The 20,337-nt window shown below is 36.8% G+C and overlaps 1 protein-coding gene across 32 annotated transcripts in view; it reads right to left on the reverse strand.

Annotated features, from left to right (window-relative positions):
* The window catches only part of MCTP1 (multiple C2 and transmembrane domain containing 1), a 721,660-nt gene that overhangs the window by 153,205 nt on the left and 548,118 nt on the right, over positions 1-20,337 (reverse strand). For 27 of the 32 annotated variants that reach the window (XM_086413169.1, XM_086413151.1, XM_086413144.1 and 24 more), the window contains 5 exons: positions 14,402-14,504; positions 12,562-12,664; positions 12,124-12,225; positions 11,669-11,743; positions 9,332-9,451 (listed from right to left, as the gene is read on the reverse strand). In XM_086413169.1, the coding sequence (XP_086269295.1) occupies positions 9,332-9,451; positions 11,669-11,743; positions 12,124-12,225; positions 12,562-12,664; positions 14,402-14,504 (503 nt within the window). Of the gene's footprint in view, positions 1-9,278; positions 9,452-11,668; positions 11,744-12,123; positions 12,226-12,561; positions 12,665-14,401; positions 14,505-20,337 lie in introns of those variants that run through there. The other 5 variants (XM_086413167.1, XM_086413142.1, XM_086413165.1 and 2 more) reach the window with 2 other exon arrangements.

A 20,337-nucleotide genomic window follows, 5' to 3' on the forward strand; every position in this document is an offset into this window, starting at 1 on the left:
CTTTAATTTCCTCCACCATAAAATTATCTCTAAGCTCCCTTCTAACCATAACACTCCACGACTTCATTGGCACACTTAAAAGCCTATACAGTCTCCACTTCTGTGGGTCCCTTACCTGTGCCATGAGGAAGATGGTCTATTTGAAGCTAGGATTGGGGTGGGTGTGGCATTTTCAGCACCAAGCCGTGACTGCACTCTAATCTACCTCCTACATACGACATTTCCATTCTACAGCTAGTACTCTATGAAGGGATTGACAGGCTCTGTGAACGGTTCTATGTCATTACTTATGACATTAGACATCACAATGATTTGTGGCCCCCAAGTTGCCACTACAGGGCAATGTGTCCCAGGGTCAAAGCAACTGTCTTACAAAACAGATACATCTTGCCTGGAGGTTTTTGAGTCTATATGAAAAAATAAAAAGTTTTAATTACACATCAACCAAGATTTAGGACTTGGAAATAAAACTGTGGTAGGAGGCTCATATTCTGAGAATTGAAAAAATGAAGGATATAGTGCACATCCAGACCAACAGCACCTAGGTTAAAGGTCTTTCCTAAAGCACCAGCCTCCTGGTTGGGGCATGTAATAGTCTCATGCAATGGAAGAACCAAGATCTATATAAAATAATTTAAACAAATCCAGGTAAGTTTTCAACATTTCTGCCTAACTAGAGAAAGTGACCTCAGCTTTCTAAACTCCCACATTTACCTTTTATTTTTCTCCTTCACTCATATCATTTCAAAATATATAATAACACCTCTTTTATACAACCTCGGCATAATAATCTGTAGGTAACTCATGGGCTACTTGCAACTTTAGCAATCTCTTATTTTAAATTAAATCCAAAGAATTTCTCTGATTGACTAAGGAAAACAGTACTTAATTCACCAACATTTTGTAACAAAATTGGATGATATATTCTTGTTTCAAACACGTAAGCATTGCCTGAAGTCTGCTTGGCAGAAAATCTAGAGATTGCTAACTATGGAAAATGCAGTAGAATTATTTTTATATAGCTAAGTGGGATATAAAACATCATATGTTTACTTATTATTGACAAATTACAACAGTAAAAGTTGTTTGATTCCTATGAGGAACTGAGTAACCAGCCATGCAGAATAGCCAGTAGAACACGTATCCTGTTTTAAATGACTTTTCTATTCCACAACCCCCTTGCCTTCCCTTCCCATGAAGATCTAATAGGTAATCAAGTCTAATGAAGTATTCTTTTATATCTCTGACATAACGATATCCATTCAGGAATATGAAGATTATCTATTAGTCATAAATATTGTACAATGTGTGGACAAAACCCATCGAACGCTCGTAATGATGGAGATATTACTTAGCCCAGAATTAATGTTCACCCCACTTCTTTTCAGTGAAGCACTACAAAGCACCCTTGGAACTGGTGTAGAGGAGAGAGCTCTCATATGGGTTTTCATAGGGAGAAAATTTAATTCTTCAGTCTCTATGAAGCCAGACAAAACCTCTCCTTTCACTGGACTCCAATATGGTCAATAATTTTGCATAAACATCACAAATTCTCTTTCCTCAGACTGATTATCTATGGGAATCATTTGCATGGTATGCAAACTACAGAAAATCGGAACTAGACTTTACCACCAAGAGCATGAGAGTAAACACAGTCAAAGTCACAGTAAACCTCCTCTAGAGCATGCATTCTCAGCGGGGTTGAGATGGCACCCAAGGGGGCAAAAACTGGTTCTTAGGGGACAGCACAGAGAATCCTGCATATCACAGTGATTTGTGGCCCCCAAAGCTCCACACTCCCTGAGAAAACCTTATTCCTTAGTATTTCTTTTCTCTCATTAAATTAAATGAAAAGCTTCTCCTTAGGGGAGTGACTATGAAAAAACTGTTGAGAAATGCTGATTTAAAACAAAAGAAAAGCCAAGTTTTGTCTGTAAAATCCTTTTTCCCATCCTTAAAATCAGGGCTGCCTTTCATTTTTATCCAAATATCTGTTTACACTTTGATGTGATTTCCATTTTTCCTTGTGAGCTCTTCTCTGAATCTCTATTCATTACTTCCCTTTGAGCCAGTGGCTGATGACTGGTGCAAACACGAGACATGGTCACTCTTTCATCTTCAGTGTTACTGATCTCTAATGTTACCACTCGCTGAGTGTCAGATGCCCGTCATCAGAGCAAAATAGAGGATGTGGTGCAGGGTCGTAACTCACAGTCCTACTATGGCAAGAGTGACTCCTACGTCTCTATTCATTCTACCTGCGATGTTAAAACATGGTAAAATGATGGCAAGGAAAGGGGCGATGAAAATCATTTTTAACAGCATTTCAGGTTAGCTTCTCACTTGTTCAATTAACTCAAATACACCATAATTCTAAGGTATATCTTCATAATTGGTCAAAATAGAAAAATCAGACAATAGAAAGCATTCTACTTCTTTACCCCATACAAAAGGGCATGAAAACATTTGGAGAATTAAGTCACTGTCCAAAGTATGGTAATGACTGCATTTCTGTTGCAATGTACAATCTTTCAGAAGAGCTATTATTCTTAGTTTACAAAATTTTACTAAAATAAATTTCATAATTATTCATTTACACTTTCTCTTTTGCAGAACATTTGACAGAATATTATTTTGGAAAGGACTATGCCTTGCTATGTTGCTTAGAATGTGTGTCCCCAACAATTTAAATTGAAGCTGGAGGGTGGAAAATTTCTTCGGAGGACAAGAACATTGGTTTAGGAATCTGAGGAGAGACAATGAAACATCTCTGATTTCATTATTTTGTCATTTCTAATCCTTAGTAAACTTAATCATAAAATCTGGACCACGCGACATACTTTTTAAGGATCACATAAAGATTTTGAGGCTGCAACTACAAGATATGCAACGCAAGAAGGCTGCCTGAGGTGAAATCGGTCAGCAGCCCTATAGCCAGAGAGACCACAAACAGCCATTGGTGTCATCTCAACTTTCATTGCCCATATCACTAAGATTCACGAGGAGGCTAATTCCTAGATTCAATATGGTGTTATTGTTATGCTGGTGATACTTGAGCTTTATGTTTGATTATAATACAGTGCAACTGCCCTGTATGTGAAAAAAAAGTGAAATAATTTCATTTTCTTCAAGTCACCCACAGAACGTCCCCAGATTATAGCATTTGACAACTTCCTGCTTTAGAGAACAAAGGAAGGAGAGTAGAAATGATAGAAGAAGTTAGCAATGTGTTTTAAGAATTAAATTCTTCTTGTAAATATAAAATAAAATCTAAGAGGAATTAGCTTTTTGGACAGCAGCAGATTCTACAGCTTATGTGATAACCTACCTCCAAAGAGCAGGAGGCCCTTTTACTGACATCTATTAAAATAAACAAAAAAGGGGCACTGGCACAGAAGACCAGATTTTTGAAGTGAGTTGAAGTTTAGAACCGATCACAATTAGCTAAAATCAAATATTAATAAGACAAAGCATTTTAACTAGATTTCTCTAATCCTTGAGGATGCTGCTCTAGTTCACTTTGTAGGTCTATTTAAATGTATAATTCTTTTGTTTTATTTTTGTGGCTGTTACATATACCAATGTAGCACTTCCTCAAATCAGCACTTGCTGCTGCCAAGTCACTTCAGTCGTGTCCGACTCTGTGTGACCCCATAGACGGCAGCCCACCAGGCATCCTCAAGGATTAGAGAAATCTAGTTAAAATGCTTTGTCCTATTAATATTTGATTTTAGCTAATTGTGATCAGTTCTAAAATTCAACTCACTTCAAAAATCTGGTCTTTGGTGGGGGGAGTTGTGAGAATTTATATGCAATGCTTTGTGAAAGGCATCACTTTAAAAAACCTATTTTTTTTCATTGGCTAATGCTTGAAAACAATTTCCTTCCATGGAATCTAGATAAATTTTGGAAAAATGTATACTTTGAACACCAACTTAAAGTGCCAGCATGTTCATATGAATTGGGCACACAATCTACTTACTGAAAAGTGTAGTACTAGAATTTTCTAAGTGTCAATGGTCTCTGATGTTGTAATAGGAATTTTAGGCAACTTTGGAGGTATACAGTCTTTGAAAGCAATGAAATTCTATATGCTTTCTCTTTCTCACACATTTATGAGGGGAGTGCTTGATGTGCCTTTAAAATTTGTATAAATTAAATCAGAAGTATTGTTTATAAACTTGGTAAGTACTTACATCAGAGGAAAGCATACATAAAGAAGGGTTGGCAAAAGGTCTTGGAAGTTTAGATTTACATAATTCCAGGAAAATTCAAGAATACATGGATAGGACCATCAGTTACAGATCATTTTACTTTAGTACTTATTTCTATGGTTTTCAGGGGTCCTTCTGTCTTGCTGTTTTGGGGAGAAAACAAAAATTATGTCTGGAACATTTCCAGTTTTTCTGCTGGCACTAAAAAAAAAAATAGTAGCAACAACAAAAGCATCTATAAAAATCATTTGAAAATTGCTACAGACCTGAAGCATAATTTTGCTGGTGTGGTATTATTGATGCCTCTTAAATTATTTAAACTAGAAATTTCTGTTGAAATTCAAAGTTACCTCCCATATGGCCAGTACAATCCCTCTCTATTGCTCAGTGAAGGCTAAGACTTGAATCCGAACTACGGGAGATCTAGACATGTCTTTGTTTTCACATTAATATTTCTTCTTAAGCGATGCTCCCTTTTCAGTCCCTGAACATGAAGGCCACTTCAAATGTCCTTATTGTTTGTAATAACTTTTAGAAAAATCCATATGTTGTTTAATAGCAGCAGGCTTTCTACACAGGAAGTGCTCGATATGGTTTCCTGGGGAGCCTATTGTCTTCCAATCCTTGTACACCAGCCACATCGCCCCTGCAAGTTCAGTTCCTCCTTTGCTTGTGCTTCCTCCATTTTATTTTATTTTTTATCATTTGGCTACAGAGAACTGCCTCATGTCATTCTTTGCATACATCATCTCTGGTTTTTCTCTTTTGCTGCATAATGGCCCCACTTTGCTCAGAGTCGCTGTTGTCCCAAGTGTGATCCTTTACTAAAACAGGGATTGAATGAAGGTGGAGCTCAAATTATCTGGGAGCAAAGGAAAACCAGGCATTTGAAAAGGGCCCAGAAAGGAACGAGTAATGAACCAGAGTGGCCTCAATGAATTGCTCTAGAGGGAATTCTCAGCTTTGACACAAAAGGAATGCCTGGATACCAAGGAAAACCTAAGGGGGGAAAATCTCAGTAGGAAGCCTGCCTCTTCGGCTGGTCAGCCTGGAGGGGTAAAGCCAGTAGCTCTTCAGATAGGAAGAGAAACACATGTATTTTATGAGTAATGGTTAAGCATTCAAACATGCCGTTCTGGAACACAAGGTACTTTGAGGAGTTGACATCCCTTCATAATTCATGTTCATTGTCCCTCTAAGTAAAATATGTGTCTCCCTTTAGTTATTCTGTTAGGAATCGTGCTTTAAAGGCAGGAGGACATTTTTGATAATGCACATCTTAAACTTTTCATTAAACTACCAAATTTAAATTCTACCTTTTTGTGCACTCTGACATTTTTGTCTGGCATTTTCATTAATTTTGCGACATACATAAATGTAGCTGAAATGTTAACTGATCAATACTTTGTCTCTCTCATGTAGCACTAGCGCTCCGTTCCCTAAGGACCACACAGCAGAACAGAAATTAAATGTGTAAAATATCAAATGTTAATGTTAAACACAGCGGCACTTACTGTATAACGACAGAAAAGGCTAAAACAATTCCAAATGGACAGATGGTACCACAAATTATCTACAATCCCATTTAAAGATTAAAGTTTGTCCTGTAAAATAATTCTTTGACGCACACTGAAGTGTGTCCTTTTACTGATAGCTCAGTTGTCCAATTATTTTTGTGCTCATTACAGTGAGAAATGACAGTACTGAAAAAGAGAATGTGCACTCCTTTTTTTTTTCCCCCATGTTGCACCCACTGACATCCACAAGAACACACATGTCTGGTCAAGAGCCGGATGAAAATTAAACGCAATTGATGAGACATTTACACGTCTACAATGGATGATTCCCAAAGACAAGCGTCCCTGACTCCCACACCACATACGTATGTGTTTGCTCTTAAGCATACAATATTCATAGTAAAATTTAAAAACCTAATTCATGGCACACAACAACAAGGACATTCCCAGGCACATGCTTGCTTATATTTCATCCATCACCTTCCAGGCTGATTTCTGTGTCTCCTAGAGTCTGCCAGCTTTGAACCTTCCACAGAACACACAGGTAGCACGAAAAGAGAGCAGGGCAGCTCTTCACCTGCATTTCTCATGCTCTCCACTCTAAGTGACATCAGGACAAAAATGACTGTTTTTCCGTTTAAATTTCACTACTCTACATTTACTTTTGGATGCTAAATTAGAAAAGAAAAAGAAAACAGGATAGAAAAAAAGGCACTTAAACATGATAAAGTTTACTGATCTGGGCCTAAAACCAAGCAGCATAATGGTACAAACGCATGTGCTCCATGAGGCAGCTGCATTTATGAAAAAGTGGAACCAACATTATAATAATAGACCCGTGATCCATCAACAGGGAATGATGGGAACAATATGTTTGTATCAATGGGGTGCTGCTCATAGCCTCTCCTAATGGAAAGCAGTTCTTTTCAATAAACTGGCCTAAAAAGGCTCTGGTTATGCAATAAGATCTTTGAAACATTTCGTTTTTAAGTACATCATTTAATATGTAGAAGATGAATAAAAATCCTACCACGGCGTTTTCTTTTTTCTTGAATCGTTATGATGTTAAGATTACAAGGTACATATTTTAAAAGCTCTTTTGGAAAGGACATAATATCTGTGTGGCTTTGAGCAAGGTACTTAACTTTTTCGTGCCTCAGCTTCTTCCTCTGCAAACAGGAAAATAACAGTATCTACGTCAAATAAGGTTGCTGGGAATATTTAATTTACTAATGCACAAAAGACACTTTCATGCTGTAGTGCTTGGAAAAGTGTTTGGGCACATAAATTTGTGATAGATATTTGTTATCATTATATAAGGGTTTTTTATATTAGAATTTAATCTGAGGTTAAAAGAGATGATGGATGGAGGATTATGAAATAATTTAGAATTTCAATATAAGGTCTAGGAAAAATTACTAAAAGGTATTAAGCTAAGCCTATCATCATTTAATCACTAGCTTTATTAGAGCAAACTCTTATCTATATGGCATCACTGAACAAAGTTTCTCCACATAAGAAAAATATTTCAGACTGACTGGATCACTGGTTGGTCTACTGATTTAGACAGGTGTTTACAACGGGAGCCTACTAAGGGGCTAGATGCTCTGCAGGTGATGCTGGAGTCCCAGGAGAAAAAAGCAGGGCCCCCATTCTCCTGGGACTCCTAGTTCAGGTCCGGATAAATGAAGCTGGGGTTGTTATCTGCTGTTTTAATGACATTCAACGGACTGAAATTCAATGCTTCTTTTTTTCAATGAAACCATTAATAATATTGCTTCTTCTCAAAATCACTGTTAACATGTATTCACATTGTAGTTTTCAGCCTGTTTTTTCACCATGGGTGTCAGGAGTCCCTTTTCCTACCTTTATTATAGCCTCCCCTGCCCCTCCTTCTTGAAAGCATCTTGCATTCAGCTTGTTTCACAGGGTCGAGTCTGTTAGAAACTGACCACCAGCTAAAAGAGAGATCACCACCTTTATTCCCCAGTGAATTTTGACTCCCGTACAGTGAAATTACTCAAGGACTGTGTAGCTAAGCTTCTCAGAATTTCACTGGCTGATACATATATTTTTTCAATCAGTAGGAAATTGTGAGCAAAGTCCACCATCTTGGACTCACTGTACAGGAGAGATCTCTAGAAGCCAGATGAAGTTTGTGAAGACTTACATACACACCGCAATGCTGAAGTATCCAAAATGAAGGTTCCTAAACAAATGATATAATATACAGGTTTCTCTGTTTGCAAATGTCATAAATAGCTATGAAACAAAGAAGAGAAACAAAGATGGCAGCATGATGCTCTCGGCAGAATATTACTGTGTCTGCTATACGGCCCCCTAGAATCTGGGCGTCATGGCATAAAATACACACACAAACGCAACATCATTTTTTTTCCCCCGCATTAAGATTAAAGTGCCTCTATGATGCTGAAAAACAACCAAGTTTGCTTAACAGTACTCCAATGTATTTATCATGTGCAAGAGCTAAATAAAAGAATATTGAGAGAGGCAGATTTTCTTTTCTAAAACTTAATGATGATGCCAGTCTCTTTCTTCAAGGAGACAAGAACATGTCTATGGGAAGCAGGCTGCCTAACTTTCTGGTAACTCACAACACAAAGGGACGTGCACACTCTTTGTTCCAAGTGCTCAGACATTAATGAAAGTCCCGCACAAGGCCCAAGAGGAGGACAGGGCTCAAAGTATTGAACTGATGTGCCTACACTCATTTGAATGGTAATTCTAAAATGTTGACTTGTTACTATAATTAAAGCTCTTCTTGTAAGCCCCCCAAGATAAAGTCATAGTCCGCGAAACCCGCAAATATAAGGACACATAAGGGTACTCATATTCTAACAAGTATGACAATAAAATGAAAGATTTCAAAAGAACGACTCCACTTAAACTTCAGACTGAAATCCTGAATACGCAAAAATAATGTGAGAGCAGAAAAATCTCAGCTGAAGCTCAGAGGAAAGAATTCTCTCTGAATTTCTAGCTTTGCAAGTTGGTCTCATCAGCAATTTTTAAATAACCAAAGTAAAAGACCACCAGATGAATGTTGTCAGAGGACTCTGGAACTATCAAATTTCTCACTTGTACCTTTTTAAAAACTGGAAATCTCAGAAATAATAAAGCCTTCATCCACTTCCAACCGTGATTCACATTTTAAAGTATTACAACTAGCATTCTACTGCCAAAGATTTTCATATTTATCCTATACAATTAAAATGAGGATGGTCAAGATTCTTAATTTTTTTTTTTTTTTAACACTAAGGACTTTTCTTGGCCGGGCTATTGGGCTTTGGGATTATGCAACATGTAAAATTTTACTTTTTAACTGTCACAGAGAAAATTGCACATTGGCTGAGATGTCTTGTATTCCGGAAATCTGAGGCGGGGAGTGGGGATGTATTCTTGGACTCAGACCTTGAACATCCATCAGGTTCCTGCCCACGGCAAATCTGCCCAGTCAAATCTCAAAATAGAAGTTAAAAATGGCCACATCGACATAACTGTAACTAGAGCCACAGAAACATGCAGCTATGATTACCGAATTTAATGAATAACAATGTAAGGAATACAGTATGATCATACCACAAAAGCAGCGAGGCTCCTTGGGGGTGAATCCCAGTCAAAGCAACTATTAACATAGTATGCAGCATTTACGAGCACCATAACACAACGTTTCGTTCTGATAAAGTTCCTTAGCAGCAGCTGTAAAGGAAGATGAAAGCCATTATTAGAATTTGCAAGACTAAAACCCATCAGATATGCTACAAAATTCTTCAAGTTTAATGTGACTTAATATGAATTCAGAAAGTTAATAAAGTTGTAAGAATATACCAAGCAATTTGGCTCACAACTTAGAGGGAGAGAGGTATATCTGGAGAAGGTGGAAAGAACTAAATTACAAGAGCAATTTCTAAGTTAAATATATTTGCATAAAGAGTACTATCATGCAAGCTGAGTTACCTCTGTTCAAAAGAAAAAAAAAATTCCAACGGATCAAAAACATTTTTTTTTTGACACTTAAAATGCTGAGAACTTTAAATATATTTAAAAATTCTGAAATCCTGTGCTTTTAAAATTCTTTAAATGCTTTCATTTCAAGATGTTTCAAAGTGAAATTGCTAACTTGGGATGTTTTTATTGAGGAGCTTAGAAAAAAACCTGTCAAGTATTGCTTTATTATAGAAAAAAGAATATTTTATCACCATTTCAGTAGGATCTCCCTTTCTTCCTATCATAGTCTCATTCCCCTTCTCTCTTTTCCCTCTTCCTCTCTCTTCCTCCCACAATAAATTTTACCCACATTTCTCATTACTTTTTCCTAATTTTGGATTTAGGGAAAAATGTATGGTAACCAAGTACTTTACAAAATATTTTCTTAGAAAAGGTATATGACAAGCTATTACATATAAAATATGCTACAAGAATATATTGTACAACACAAGAAATATAGCCCATATTTTATAGCAATGACAAATGGAACAAATCTTTAAAAATTGTGAATCACTATACTGTACACCTGTAACATAGAATATTGTGCATCAATTACACCACAATAAAAAAAAAAGAGACAAAAAATAAACGGTAGATATGGAACAAGATTAAGAGGTATATGGGAATTTATATAATTAAAAAATTTAAAACCAAGGTATGGCTAGAGCTGTAAGGCAAGCAGCCCATATACGAGATACAGATTCAAAAAATTACATACAGTTATGTTAATAATTAGAGTAATTATGTCTGCAGGTTAATATTTTGCTACTTACAAGTATATTTCAAGGCTAATCTGGTATTTTAAAGAAGTAGCTATGCAAAGTTAACTGGGCTTATATGGAAAACATCTGCATTTGTATGTACATATAGAAGCGTGTACATGCACAGCAGTTTAAACAAGTTAAAATTTCTTTCTGGCAAAGGAAAAAGTGTCCCTCTTTGTTTCCTTCTTGGCCCCTACTCACCTTTAAGAGTTTTACTATTTTTAAATATAACTGTGGAAAAATGTAATCTGTGTTTCCATTCAGATAGATATTACATTTGTACCTCCTGCACCGTCTTTAAACAACTAAAGTTTCCACTGTTTTGGGTGAAGTGATTGGAATGAAAACAAAGCAGTTTTGGTCTTCTAATAGCACAGAAAGTTATTAAAGATTCTAACACACAGATGGGTTCTGTAAACTGTAGAGTCTCAAATACATTTTATTTTAGCTGTGTTAATTGGAAGTAAACAACTTTTAAAAGGGGAAACCTAGTGTTCTTTTCTTAACTTGATATCAAATCAACTTTAAAGCTACAAGTCTAATTACAAGATATCAAGTCTAAAATTCCTTTCTGATAGGAAAATCAGGGTTCCTGATTTTCTACGTCCTGAGCTAAAAATGCCAATAAAAGTTCACTTCTAAAAGATCATAGTCAAAATCTAATTAACAGAAAGGTCTCCCTTAAAAGATAGAGCCCCCTCTCTTGTGGATTAGAGGGAAAAGCTAAATGCTGGGCTTGCTTTACACACACCTGCATCATACCTGTGGGTGGTCTGGATGTATATTTGAACCTCAGCTTTTGGTGTTCTCATTTACACACTCCATGGCAATCAAATTGTATTTTATGTTCAAAATGATCATTCTTTTGCTAACGCATGAATACATATCCATTCTATGCAGAGCCTACAGTATCCCCTTTCCTTTCTGACCACCCCCATCCAACTTATTAGTTTGGTATTGTCCTTGTTTGATCTTTCAAGGAAAAGAAGGGAAGAGAGAAAAAGAAAGAAGAAAAGAAAGAGCCATTTCACATCAGTAGATGATCAAACATTCCATAGTCTTTCCCCACCCGCCCCACACCTCCAAAGTTTATTTGAATTTCCATAGATGTTTTACAGATAAAATCAGGTCTTCCCAGAGGGATTCATCTTTCCTCGCTGTTTACCTGTTTAGAGAGTCTGTTTTCCTCTTCAATGTACTTCTGTTCTTTGGGTATTAATGTTCGTAAGCTGGCTTTCACCTATACATCAACATATGTGTCTGTTATGGATGAATATATTACAAACGTTTACAAGTTTTTCACGCAGTTCAATTTGCAATCATTGCTAAAGTTTCAAAGTCCTGGCTGCGGTTCCCAGAAAATATAAATGTATACAGTGGCACATGCATGCGCTTCCACTTCTGATGCCGGCAGGCAGTGGCCACAGCACAGCCGCAGCGGCAGCCGCCAACGATAACAGAAAGTGTGGGTGTGCCAGGCAGTGGCAGAAGCGTATTCTCCAGGATACATCAAGGTTTAGAGAAAATGAGGGATGACAGAAATTCTCTACAAATCAGGAACAAAAGCTTTCATGAAACTGAACTCTTTAGCAGTACAAAAAAGCCAAAGTTAAGACTTACAGCATTAAAAATCACATCTATTTCAAGATAGATGACCCCCTTTGTTGGCCCTGTCAGCTGCTTGTTTTTCAAGACGTAGGCTTTCTGTTCACCATTTTGAATCTGCGGGAAAAGGACATGACAGCCGTCTGTCTCGCGGTCTCCACTGAATACACTCCCTCAGTGACCTTTGACCCCCAGCTGCTGAAACTGACAGAGAACCCAAAACAACTGTGGCAATTCTGACAAGTACCTGTTCATTACCAGGATCAAGTCTGTCAGGAAAAATTAACTATCATGGGATTCAACATGGCCGTGAATTGAGTATGTTAAAATTTTTAGTGTTCTTATTACAGACCTTGGTTGAGAAATGACAGATATAGAGCTGAGGGTTTTTTTTTTTTTTTTTTCCTTGAGCAAAAGCAACACAGAGCTGTGTGTCAGGTGAATAAAACTTACGGACAGCAAGGGTATAGCAACTTTGCCCAGAAAGTCAGCACTTCGATCCCGATCTTCATCATAAACTGTCACTTCCAAAACTGAATGGATATCTTTAATGTTGCTGCAAAATAAATATATGTAAGGGGGGGGGGGAGACTTCATCAGTGGGGAACAAGAACACAAATGCTTTTGAAAATTTAGATAGTTCCAGCTGATTTGGTGTATATGTGTTTTATGTATGCTATTTGCATAGACATGTACGTAGGGCAGCTTGGTATCTGACAGAATTTCCCACAATGCATCTTAGTAGACAGCAGTGATGGTTCTATTATCTGGAACTTTGAATACAATTTTAAGTTATAATTTTTCAATAAAATATAACTTCCATCTGGATGGCCACAGAATAAATCACTGTTTTAAAAAAAAAACCCATCAATAAGCGGCACTGATTTTTTTAGGCTTTTCCTTCTTCTCATTATTACAATAATTCCTATCTTCTTATAACTCCCACATAAAACATCACCAGGTTTGATTTCAGCAAGAGTCACAGTATATTTTGTATCATTTGTCTTTTTTTTAAATAATTTTTATCCACAGCTCTCATCAAAATGCTAACTTATTTCTGTTAAGTTTATAGTAAAAATTAACTACACAGAATACAGAATGGAGAAAATGTAACATTGATAGCTATTGTACCACCCTAGGATTTAGAAATTAAGTAGTGCTCCATTATGTTCCAAAGACAACACATGCTAATAAACAACTGTGCAAGCTCTTCATATTTTTGTTTCTAGAAAAATAAGCCCCAATTGTTGACAGCATTTATTCTTTGATCAAACTGTTTACCAAGAAAACATGAATTAAGAGAAAACAAAAAATGAATATATTCATTACTGAAAGACTGCAGCCACATGTGAGAAGAGGCTTTATCAGAACACAATCAATTAATGGCTTTGATAATAATCAAACCTATTCATTCAATTATGCATTCCAGAGAAAAACACTCTCCACAACCTTCTTAGGAGTGCAAGTCTCCTGACCAGGCTTTCATGTCTTATAAAAATGTGAAATTCTTTAAAGATAAATTGGTCAGATAATTAAATCTGATTAGTTACTGGATCTTAAGCAAGGACATTATAAGAAATTAATGAGGAATTTAGCAGTTTCTCATATACAAAAAAAAAAAACTATGTTAGAAAACTTTTAAGAAGTACTTCTATTTGGAGAGTTTTCCTTTGTTCAGAGTTCATTTCTAAAGCCCAGCTTAAAAAAACACCCCACAAATTTAGGAGATACTACAGAGTAGCATTGGCAGCTTTTACAGTGAATGACTGGAAAGATTTACAAACTTTTTAAAACAAAAAGAAAATTAACTCAAAGGGTTTTTTTTTTTGGGGGGGTGGGTAAGTAGGACAGTACTTAATATTCTTATTGTGGCTAAAATGCAACAAACCAAAACTAAAACATCTGCTGAATCTGAGACTGGATTGTTTGCTGATTTGAGCAACGGAACAAATAGAGCTTTGTCCTCCTTGGTGTCAATGCAATTGGGGAGAATTTCAATAGAAAGTATAAAAGGAAGAAGCAGTATGGCAATTCAGTTAATGGGAGCAAAATCCTTAGTCAAAAAAATGCACAGCTTAAAAAAAATATCTGTATAAACACACACAAAAATTGTATACCCTTTCCCCAGTTTTACTCTCAGGAAGGCAATGCAATTATGCAATTCACTGTTGCTGGCAAAGGCAGGCCAGATGCACCGAGCTGTTAATCAGTTAAGAAAAAACACACAAAAATCTCGAAAATAAATATCGTTTAGCATCATTCTTGAAGCGAGCTCAAGGTAACGGCTACTTACAATGTGAAGACTTTGTTCCACTCAGGGTTCAGATTTTTGTAGACAGTATGTGTTAGCAGCCTATCGTTGTTCAGCTCAACCACACAAAATGGGTCACTTTTACCTACAAGAAATATGGGGGGGAACAGTTTTAGTGTAAATAGCACCCACAGCTATCAGTATCATGACCACGACCACATCTCTTTTCTAAAAAGTTTTACAGAAAACAGAAAGCAAAGTACAATTTTAAAAATTGAAAAAACGAACAAACATTAATATAGAGTTAGATGTAACAGGGTGAGGTTAACAGTTGTGATTCAGAGCAATTTAGAACTTGAAAAAAGTTTTAAAGCGCTAATTTATATGGCTATTTTAATTTGCATATTTTGTTTTTACAAAAATAATACTGTAACTGCCAATTATGAGGGCAAATGTGATATGTGCCCATCCCTAAATCAGCTTTTATTTAATTTAATGATCATTTGAAAGGTTCAGCCCCTTCACGTTACATGCATAAAGTTGCATGTATTTTCCAACTCATCTGAGTCACTAGGAACTTGTAATAGAAATTCCTAAACAAGTTTATTTTGGGAAAACCGCTATATTGCAGAACTACAATATTTTAATCCGACTTTAGATTCTCTTTTGAAATATCTATGGCATCACAAAAAGGTAAATTAGACCCTCTGAGGCAGAAAAAAATTCTGCCATTTGAAACTTAACCTCAACAAACCAATCTGCATGCTAAAGAGATGTATTTTTCCTGTCCACGGAGAGTAAAGGATTTGGAAGTTATCACATGTTTACAGCCACTCTGTGCAACCATAGTCAAACCTCATCTATTCAGTAATTATACCTTGTGATGTCCTCAATATTTTTGTAATGTCATGTCCTATATTATAAGAACCTGTAAAGTCAGAGGCTCTATGGGGGCAGTATTAATGATATTAGTGCAGCATGTAATTTGTTTGATACCTTATACAAATGACAATGAAATCAATATTTAGACAAAGCTGTCCAGAGGTCATCTCTTTTAAACGACAATATTGATTTAGACTACATAAGAGGTTAATGTGCATATTATTAACTTTAATGATAAAGAATAATTGTTTTAAATGCATTGTGAATTGTAGTCACAGTAGTTTACACTTCTGTGAAAGCTTAAATATCATTGAAGATTTTCCTATTAAAATTTAATAGGAAAGAATTCATTAGCTAGCAAGGACAGATAAGCTATGTATTCCCACACAGCAGTGTATTTACTTTCCATATTGTAATATTTAAAATGAGCTGTACAAACTTTGACTTACCTTTAATTTAACTTTGACTTACCTTTTAATCTACCTCTTTATTAATTTTACATTATAAAAGAGATTTAATATGTGTGTGTTAGTTTGGTGGCCTCATACAGCCCAGGATAACTGCATAATTTAACATTATGGTAGTCTTTTCAATTTTGGGCCTTGGGATTAATTTTCAATAAAGAATAAAGAACTGAAAGTCTTTCAGGTCTGGTGAAAATTTCACCCTTGACTTAGGATCTGTGTTTTCTTCCCCCACATTCTTCACTCCTCTTCCCCTACCTGCTACCAACCTCATTCGTAACTCATACGTGCCATGAAAGATAGTATTCAAAAGTATTTTGTTCATTAATTCATCTTATAGTAGGTTTTATTTGCCACATCAACTTTATTTTGTCCCAGAGAATTTAGATAAAAGCATGAAAAGTAGATTAGTTTTCAAAACCTTAGTTGCTCTTAAGACTCATATTAAACATTGTCTTTCCACCTAGCTATGCTGGAGCAAAAGAACACAGCACATAAGCTACAACCTCAACTAGTTTATAAAAGGTTTGGAGAGATAAAATATATCTATATATAACAAGCAGAGAGAATATTAAAGCCATATTTATGACAGAATCTACAACAAAACAAGAACTACTTCACTTTCACTTTAGATGAAATGATAAACTTCAAAAACACTTAAAAGACAAGTATAAGTCTCACATTTCCTTGGACTTCCTTGTAATTTTTCTTATGCACATGTACATCCATATTAATCTTAACCAGTAAAAATAAGTACAAAAAAATAGCACTTCTTGGTATTTTTGTTCCCTTATTTTCACTTGCTATACTCCAATTGTTAATACTATTCTATTTCAATTAACTTGGTTTTACTTGCCCTCAAATGATCAACAATGTGTGATAGATTCAGTCAAAACTGAACAACTTCTCCAATAACAAGACACAAGAACAAACTCTAGAGACTGAAATCTATGCTGGAAAACTTCTACGAACAGAGGATGAAAATGTTGACTTTTTCCCACGGGAAATTATATTCAGTTGTTTAAGCAAAGAGCTGGACTCTACTGGGCAACCGAGCAACAACAAGACTGAATATAATACTTTCAACCAACCCCATGGAAAGTCTCCCAAATCATCACCTTCTTTGTTACTATATCCTTATTTGCTGACAATAGAAGACCTAGGTCAGTGGTTGGCCAAAGGATTAGAAAAAAACAAAATCTGTGCTTAATGTTTAATATTATTCATATTCTGCTAAGAAACTAATGTATTTATCAAACCCTATGTCTATGAGGTAGTTGCAATCCATATTTTGTTGCTATTTAGTTGATTATTTCTCCAAACCATTTTAGGGAAAACCAGTAATAGCCATCTATCACCACATTACTTAACCCCTCAGTTACTCTTTCCTATTAGAATAAAGTTGTTAAAGAACTAGAGACAACACCAAAAACACTGCAAGAGGTTTCTAAAGCCACTTCTCAGTCATTTTGCTATTCAAACTTCCAGTGGCATACCATCAATGGCAAAGACATTCTCCTATCAGCACCTATCTTATAACTTGAAATGGGCAAGCAATGTAATTTTTAAGAGATCACGTTAGACAATATGCAGAATAGAATGGTGATTACATTAAAAAAGAAAGTCTTTTGCTTAAGAAAGACCAAACATGTTTTGATTTATACTGATTTTTTCCAATCTGAAATCTATTATTCTTACACTTCAGTTCAGTTCATTCAGTTCAGTCACTCAGTCATGTCCAACTCTTTGCGACCCCATGAATCGCAGCACGCCAGGCCTCCCTGTCCATCACCAGCTCCCGGAGTTCACCCAGACACACATCCATTGAGTCAGTGATGCCATCCAGCCATCTCATCCTCTGTCGTCCCCTTCTCCTCCTGCCCCCAATCCCTCCCAGCATCAGAAGCTTTTCCAATGAGTCAACTCTTCGCATGAGGTGGCCAAAGTACTGGAGTTTCAGCTTTAGCATCATTCCTTCCAAAGAAATCCCAGGGCTGATCTCCTTCAGAATGGACTGGTTGGATCTCCTTGCAGTCCAAGGGACTCTCAAGAGTCTTCTCCAACACCACAGTTCAAAAGCATCAATTCTTCGGCACTCAGCCTTCTTCACAGTTCAACTCTCACATCCATACATGACCACAGGAAAAACCATAGCCTTGACTTACACTTCTTACACTTACGGTCATATTAAAGACTGTGATCAGTGACAGGAACTAATCCATGTCAAGGGTATTTTCATTTTTCCAAAAACTTCTTCCCAAATTTAACCCACTTTTGATGCCTTTTCAGTATCTATTAAAATCCATGTTATATGGTATGTACATGTGTGCTCAGTTGCTTCAGTCGTGTTTGACTCTTTGCAGCTCTATGGACTGTAGCCCACAAGGCTCCTCCATCCATGAGATTCTCCAGGCAAGAATATTGGAGTGGGTTACCATGCCCTCCTCCAGGGGATCTTCCCAACCCAGGGATCAAACCTGTGACTCTTACCTCTAACCTGCATTGCAGGTGGGTTCTTTACCACTGTGCCACCTGGGAAGCCCATCATATGGTAGGCCATATAGTTTTTCATCTCCAATCTCAAGGTCCTTAAAGTTCTTTACTTGAGCTATATCACACCTTTTGTGTCCTCAAATATTATAAGTACTTCCAGAGCTTGGGGCATGGCATTAAAGTCCAGTGTGAAAGGCCAGTGGTCTGGGAGGAAGAGCCTAAACTTTGGAGGCAGAGCAAGCTGAGACTGAATACTCACTCTGGGACTCTGGGCCAGTTCCCATACCCCTTCAACAGTGACAGTAATGGTCCCTTGCAGATAATAGCTAGAATATAAGTAATAAAATATCTGGTATACTAGCAAGGGCCTCAATAAAATATAGCAATAATAAGGGCAATAATAATACCAATAAGGGGAATTACAATACTTACTGCAATCATTGCAGACATTTTCTGAGTTATTATATAAGCCCAACATAATGTTTTCATTCATTTGCTCAAAAAATTTTATGATTCCTCTATGAGAAAGATGCTTTTACTCTTTCTATTTTACAGAGAGGAAGCTGAGGCTGGGTGATTATATAACTCACCAGGTCACACAGGTTGTAGTAAAACCATCATTCAAACTCAAGTCTATCTGACATTTAGAGCCCTTGATCTATCCCCTTAGTTGCTCAGTCATATCTGACTCTTTGTGACTCCATGGACTGTAGCCTGCCAGGCTCTTCTGTGTATGGGATTCTCCAGGCAAGAATACTGGAGTGGGTTGCCATTTCCTTCTCCAGGGGAGCTTCCTGACATAGGGATCGAATCTAGGTCTCGTGAATTACAGGCAGATTCTTTACCATCTGAGCCACCAGGGAAGCCTCAACTGTGCCATGCCATATCTCAGTATTTAGTGAGTCACACCCATGGAAAGGCTGGGTGATGTCTTATCTGCAGATTCATTTATTCAACAAATGCTTATCGCTTACCATATACCAGGCATCTTCTATGTGCTGAGGACACAGACATGCATAAAACAACTTTAAAAACTGCTGAACTTGCAGAGTTTGCATTGAAGAAGAAAGACAATGGATAAGAACATGTTAGAGTATTTTAAGAAAGTGAGAGTATTTTAGAAAGGGCTAAGTACTATAGAGAAAAATTAATTTGAGAAGATCAATGAGGAGGTAAGGAGTGCTGCTATATATGCACACTTTTAAAAAGGACAGCAAGAGGGGGTCTCAGTGAGAAAGCAACAAGTGGGCAAAGAAATGAAAGAGGCAAGAGAGTGACCCTTGGCCAGAGAAAATGACTGTGCCTGGTGTTTCCAGGAATCTCCAGAAAGCTAGTGTGACTGGAGGAATGGATGGGGAGTAGGAAGGAGTAGTAGACGACATAGTCGGAGAGGTACGGGGAGGGTGGCCAGTCTCTGGAGGAGTTTGCTTTCATTCTAAGTGCTAGGGAAAGGTTTTGGAGGGATCTGGGTTGAGACGCAACAGGATCTGATGGCTGCCATTTGTAAAATAAGGTAGAGGGAGGGCAATGAAGGAGATAGGAAGAAGAGTTAGTTAGGAGGATATTACAATAAACTATGTGGTATAAAGCGATCAGATTCTGGATATATGTTGATGGTAGAACCAACAGAATTTGCAGATATCAATATTGAACAATCTATTATGCCTGATATTATTATTTGGAAACGGAAAACAATCTATTGAGCTTAGCCAAGTCAGTCTCTTTTGGCAAGGACAAGAAGTATTCAACAAAGTGCTCTGACTAGCTATTTCTAGACTTCAGAAGAGGAACATTTAGGCCAGGCCATTTTATCTTTAGCGTCCATTCATCTTTTCTTTCTAAAAAGTTATGTTTTTACAGTTATCAGTGTGGATGCCAACATTAGGTCTTTACACACTATGCTATTTTTGACTAATTTAGAAAGTATCCTTCTGCCATTGCATGATTCAAGGGCAATTAAAAATTAACAGCAATCGCAACCAAAATAAGAGTAAACATACGATATTAAATACCATGAGCTTACTACTAGAAAGCCCGCACGACAGTTTTGTTTTAAAGAAGTGGCTACACATAGTTGATGTGCTTATCTGGTTTGCTAAATGATGCTTTAAATGACTGGCTTTTCAGTTCCTAAATTTT

The sequence above is a fragment of the Bos grunniens genome, chromosome 7 (genome assembly GCF_055505025.1).
Source record: "Bos grunniens cultivar Pamir isolate PY7600 chromosome 7, Bosgru_T2T1.0, whole genome shotgun sequence".
Taxonomy (NCBI): domain Eukaryota; kingdom Metazoa; phylum Chordata; class Mammalia; order Artiodactyla; family Bovidae; genus Bos; species Bos grunniens.